A 6,069-nucleotide genomic window follows, 5' to 3' on the forward strand; every position below is an offset into this window, starting at 1 on the left:
TCAAGTACAGATTTCCTTTACCCAGAGTTGGGAACTCTGAATAGTTGTTTGAATACCGACTGCCTTCCTTGCGCTTCAATTCCTCTTATCCAATCCAACTTCCCCTGGGAGCCAAGCAGAAAAGCAAGTCCTCTAGTTATGGATGCAGTACTCACCTCACTAAACTTAGGAAGAACTAATTCAAGTAGAATTAAAAATAGCGAGAAGTGGATGAAAAAGGGATCGAGCCTAGCTCGAAAACAGCTGCTCCTTCCCTCTTTCTTGCTTGCTTTACTCGGTATTCAGTGAAAGATTAGGCTTGGTAATTACAGTTACCAATGGTAAGGATTGGCACGTGAACTTTCCTTTTTATCGAGCTCGAAATAGCAATGGGTGGGTTGGCTGTGAAAGGAGAGTAGAGTTTTTTAGTTTAGTAAGAAAAGTACTGGGTGAGGCTCCTCACATCCATAACATATTATCTGTACTCTTTTTCAAGCATGCCTCTTTTTAATGACTCTCTTTTTCAACTTAATTGTGGCATTTCATTCTGTTATCGACTAATGGTTGACACTGGAGAAGCATTGAAGGCTCCTTCCATAGATTCCAAAGCCCTGTTTGCTATTATCAGAATATTCTGACTCCCTTGTTGTCTTATTGATCTGACCAACCGCAATAACAACATTGCCATTCGGGGTTACGCGAGTCGGAGTATTAAATAAATGGAATATTCCAGCAGGAGCAACCGAACCATCTTCTCGTTGTCCTTCCATTCTTCTGACCAAGAAAATAGCTCTTGGTCATAAGAATCCAGCCGGAGTTCGAAATCGGAGATAAGAATTGAATCGATTTCAGGCACTTCCCTCATGCCGAAACCGGAACAGGAAACTTGTAACTTCTAGCCGAGAAGGATAAGAGAGGTTTGTCTTGCTTTGTCTTATAGTGATTGTGTGCCAGGGGTCAGCGAAGAGACGGGACGCTATTGTCCCGGACTACTTGGACTAGTCTACTAGGACTCGGGGGAAGAGACTTGTTTGTGATAGGACGAGAGATCAAGTACAGTGTTCGGTTCAAACTAGGCAACCTCTTCGTTATAAGACCGAGAATAGTATATGCCCCGTCTCACCACTAGCTAGGGCCACCAGCATTAGGAAACTAAGGAAGAGTCGTATGGCTAAGGAATTCAGGGCTGATAGAGCTCTTGGGAAGAAGTCAGTATCCAGCTTTCTTTCATTGATATCACAATAACAAGCGAGGAAAGGACAGTCTTTCAAGAGAAGATAGGTCTTTTTTTCATTAAGGAATTGCGGCGAGTATTGCTTGTTTCCCAGATCCGGTATCAGGACCTGTCGATAGATGGGATGGACCCACCCGTTTGACTCTTATGAATTGATAGTTAGATACTATTGCTAAAGGAAAGTAAAGATAGTGGTTTGTGTTGCAAAAAGCTAGTTCAAGGTCAGGCTCCGTCAAACAGAGTCGTCAAGAACGAAAAGCTGAAAGAATGATGTGTCAAACAGTGATTGCGCACAGAGGTTAGTTAAGTATAGGAACTATTGTCCCTAACGAGAAGTATGCTGCTGTCCCAATAAAAGGATAGTTGGACGGTATCGATTGAGGGAATAGGGATAGGTGGTTAAACGCGATGCTGCGCCTAACTATATAGAACGGTGATCCATGAAGAGAAGTCGGCCAGCTATTAAGTCAGAGAAGTCATCAACCTATTACTAGTGTCAGTTCTGTTAAGAGAAGTCATCAACCTATTACTAGTGTCAGTTCTCTTCTTCCTCTCTACCAATTGAAAGTAAGTATTGATTTCGCCTAATAGGGACAAAGCAAAGTAGGGTGGTCAAGTACAGTATGCCTGGAGTTCGTAGTGCCCACTAGATATCATTGGCAAGTTATAGAAGTCTTTCTCTCTTCTGAGATATCATTGGTCAGTGCAGCGAGGGGCAACCATCATTTCTATTGCTCTGTAAAGAAAAGATAGGACAAGGGTCTTGCTCCACCCAATGGAGATAAAGCACGGGGATCCGTTAAGGGCGTATTGAATCGATAAGAAGCACTTGAATTCTAGTGGGCCCGGCTACCCAACACTAGCCCCGGATCATTTATGTATTATCAATTGATAGTAGGGGCAGGCAGGGGAAACTCTTTATATCAGTTAAGTAAACTACTGATTGTATTGTGGGCTGGGATCACCTTTGCGAGTCGAAGTAATTTCCGGAAAGACACAGAGGAGCTCTCATGCGTGGACCAGCAGTAGCCCTGTCCTCTCCTCTTTGTTGGAAGATGAGTACACATCGGGTAATCCGCCCACGAGAGCCCAATCACAAGAGGCTCATACAGAAAGCAATCAGCCCATAGCCCAATATCGAGACCACAGCCTATTATTCAAACCACAAAGGATCCGTCTTTCATCGTCCAATCTTCTCGATCGAACATATTGACATCAATACTCCTTTCCATGGCCATTCACGGCCCGCGAAGATCAACCACTCGTGCCCGAGATCACTATCCAATCAAAAACCAGACTTCCAAGATCCATCTCACTCAGACCCTTTTGAATGTAGCGGATAACAACGGAGTGGGGCTATCGAATTGATATGTATTCGAATCTTAGGAGCTGGTAATCACTGATATGCTCATATTGGTGACGTTATTGTTGCTGTAATCAAAGAAGCAGTGCCCAAAATGCCTCTAGAAAGATCAGACAGAAGTAAGACGAGCTGTAATTGTACGTACATGTAAAGAACTCAAACGTGACAACGGTATGATAATACGATATGATGACGGTTGTCATTGATCAAGAAGGAAATCCAAAAGGAACTCGAGTTTTTGGTGCGATCGCTCGGGAATTGAGACTTATGAATTTCACTAAAAGAGTCTCATGAGCTCCTGAGGTATTAAAAATACTAGTAGTAGAGACTATGATATAGTAGGGTATCAGAATATAGATCAATTAGTAGATTGTGTCTGACGCATATACATGAAAAAAAAGAATAATTAGATAATAATAAGAATAAGAATTCTAATCTTAATAAAAGGAAGGGTTCGAATAGCATCTACTAATATTACCGAAAACTTTGTGAAAATACTTCTACGAGAAGGTTTTATTGAAAACGTTCGAAAACCATAGGGAAAGTAACAAATCTTTCTTGGCACGTGCCCCTGCTCCTGGTCTTCAAACTAGTCATTAATGGTCGGCAACATAGGTACCCTTTTTCGGTATGCGTTGCGAACACTTTCATTTTTAGCGTCTCATCTTCTCTGGAGAAGCTCAAATCGAACGGATAGAGCAGATGGTCCAACTACAGAACTTCTTCTTTTTCATTACTTCCATGGTCGTGCCCCGTGGCACGGCAGCACCCGTACTATTGAAATGGTTCGTCAGTAGAGATGTTCCCACTGGTGCCTCTTCTTCCAATGGTACTATAATTCCTATTCCTATCCCTTTATTCCCTTTTTTGGTCTATCTACATTTAAGGAAATTCATACGCTCCATGGACAGAGCTAAAAGTGGAGTGTTGGTCAAAGCAAGCCGCCCTATTCTATTACCAGACAAAATGGAGAGAAGCTCATCCGCTAGAAATGCTTTATTTCGTTTCGTTCCCGTTCTTCATTTCCTTATTATCGAATCCATGGGGGACTTGTCATATTTAGAATCTTTCTGCGGTCTGCTCTGTTTACAATTCTTTCGTACTCTCTTCTCTTTACCACGCGATAGGTCAGCGAAGCGTGAGCGGGCGCTCCGAAGTAAAGGCCAAACACTTCGGCCTAAGGGGAATGAGCAACAAAATGACAAGATGAGGTGCCCCGGGCACCCCCATATAGAAAGAAGGGTCGAAGGTTTTGGGCCTGTAGCTTTCCCCGCCCCCCCCTCGTCGAGTGGTGCTTGTTTGGGGGGTGTGCCACCAGAAAGCGGGCTTGAAGCTCTCGCCTTACCAACGAGCCGACTGCTGATGGCTGTTGGTCACGACTACTACAAAAAAGTGAAGATGAATCTTTCTATTTCACATGGAGGAGTGTGCATCTTTATGTTGGGTGTTCTTCTGTCGTGCGACCCGATGGCTTATGTGCGACCTGTGGCCCACGCCTCCTATTCTATTTGTTCAGGGCGGGCGGCGTGAACTCTGATTCGATCCGGGTATTCAATCCCGCCGCTGAGATGCTCAGTTGACTCCTTAACCTTGATAGGAAGATGCCTTATTCCAAAATTCGTGCATAAGGGTAAGGAACTTTGGATGAATTAATGCGAATGGGTGTAAGCCTCGCTGCTCGGAAACACCCAGTGCTGACCACACTGAGAGACACGAAAGCGCAGGTAATGCCAGTTGGCGAAGTGGCGTTAAGCATCCCTAGCGGTACGCAAAGAGAGGTCGTGATGATATCATCTACGTCCGTACCGCTCCTCGTGGAGTAGATCCCGCATCCAACCAACCCTTTTTTGACCAGGGAACGGGAGAATTCCCACTACCGCTGGCAGGCCAGCCGGGCCGTGAGCGCGGTGGGAACGGGCTTCCCAAAAAGCGATCCCCGGCCCGGGTCAGCATAGAATGGGGGGGACGGCCCTAATGTTGTGTTGGCCGGGTTGCGGGCGGATAAAAGCGGACGTGGGGACTCGGGTCGGGGCACAGCGTAACTAAGAGAGCCATTCCATTTAGGGCGAGACAGAATGGGCGGGCACAAGCGGTCTGGTGTCCGGGCCGATTGGTCAGACGACGACTACTGCACATATTATATTAGCCGCCTATCCCGGAATGGACTGGGATGGAATAGAAAGAACGCGAAGCAGCAAGCAAGGGATGAGCGCTTTGTTGCTAAAGCGGATACGTTTTCTTGCTGGGTTCGGTTTGTTTTTGGGGGGTGGGGCAATAAGCTTGCTTCTTCACAAGCTTATCCCCGCCCCCTTTCCTGTCCGTCCCGACCGGCAGCAGTTGGGTCTCCCCATCTCTCCTCAACTTCCCCGGTCTTCGGCCCGAGCTGTATGAGGCAGAAACTCGTCCCACGTACGGTTCGGAGGCCGAGCCCCACCCCTGCAATAATGGTGCGGCTTAGGTCAACTAATACGAATAAGATACAGTTCACTCAACGATTGCCTTTGGGTCCCGAACTCCATATGGGGAAGGAACGTTGTTGTTTGCGAGGTCTCGATCATTTACATGGACCCACTTCTCATTCCATTTGTGGGAATTTGATGATTTATAAACCGTCCCCAACGAGCGAAAGGTTCATGTTTGAACATGATGAATCACTTCGTGCCGACCTGTTGCCCATAAACTTTCCTGCCTCATATGAGAATGGAAAACTGGAAGATTTTCTGCATCGGTGGATGAAGAATCACGAACATAAGAATTTCTGGTTTAGCATGTTCCCAGAAAGAAGATACTTTTTTTCCATTCGAGAAACGAGGAGCACGACTGAAGTGGCTATACATACAAATCCATTTACGGATCTATATGCTCCGATTGGAACTGGAAGTTCCAGAACTGGCGGCTGGTATACCACCATAATGAAATTGCCTTTTATTTTTAGTATTCGGATAGGATTTCTGTTGGCTTCATCGGGAGGCTCGCGTAGTTTGTTACGTCAACTCCAAAAGGATAAGTTGCATTGGAATCGAGAAAGTTTCGTTCATAATTGCATAAAAGGAGTAAAAATAGTGGCTGCGGCGCGTCGAGGGTCAACCTTGATATCGAATAACCTTTCGAGCCTTCCCCAATGGATCTCTATCCTCCTTTGAAACCAATAGAAGTTCACTGACCATCCCTGTCAAACATAACCCAAGGTAGGATCGAGAGGAGAAGAATAGGACTCTTGCTAGTATCATAACCTCTCGATGGGAGAATGAAACCATTAGATTAGTGGAAAGAAGAAAGAATGGGAAGAAAGCAGCCATGGGCAAGCTTTAATTAATAGAAATAAGTAGGAGTTACAGCCTTTAAATTCGAGTGAAACGAGCCTTTGACGTAGTCACAAATTCGACTGCCCTTTCACTATTATTATTATTTCGAGTAATAGCGGAAGGAGTGCCAAAGCCCATTTTAGTAGAAAGCTGCTGCCCTTTTATAGTAATGCGGAGTGACATAATCA

General features: G+C 45.2%; 2 protein-coding genes across 2 annotated transcripts; both read left to right on the forward strand.

Moving 5' to 3' along the window:
• Positions 1–3,162: 3,162 nt before the first annotated feature.
• On the forward strand, positions 3,163–4,127 carry LOC123427156 (cytochrome c biogenesis CcmF C-terminal-like mitochondrial protein). The gene has a single exon (XM_045111128.1). It carries the CDS (start codon positions 3,279–3,281, stop codon positions 4,104–4,106), a length of 828 nt encoding a protein of 275 aa, XP_044967063.1. The 5' UTR covers positions 3,163–3,278; the 3' UTR covers positions 4,107–4,127.
• Positions 4,128–4,519: 392 nt separating this feature from the next.
• LOC123427154 (cytochrome c biogenesis CcmF C-terminal-like mitochondrial protein) lies at positions 4,520–5,854 on the forward strand. Its single transcript, XM_045111127.1, has one exon. The coding sequence runs from the start codon at positions 4,652–4,654 to the stop codon at positions 5,717–5,719; it is 1,068 nt and encodes a 355-aa protein (XP_044967062.1). The 5' UTR covers positions 4,520–4,651; the 3' UTR covers positions 5,720–5,854.
• The last annotated feature ends 215 nt before the right edge of the window (positions 5,855–6,069 follow it).

Source organism: Hordeum vulgare, chromosome 2H (genome assembly GCF_904849725.1).
Source record: "Hordeum vulgare subsp. vulgare chromosome 2H, MorexV3_pseudomolecules_assembly, whole genome shotgun sequence".
In the NCBI taxonomy this organism is placed as follows: domain Eukaryota; kingdom Viridiplantae; phylum Streptophyta; class Magnoliopsida; order Poales; family Poaceae; genus Hordeum; species Hordeum vulgare.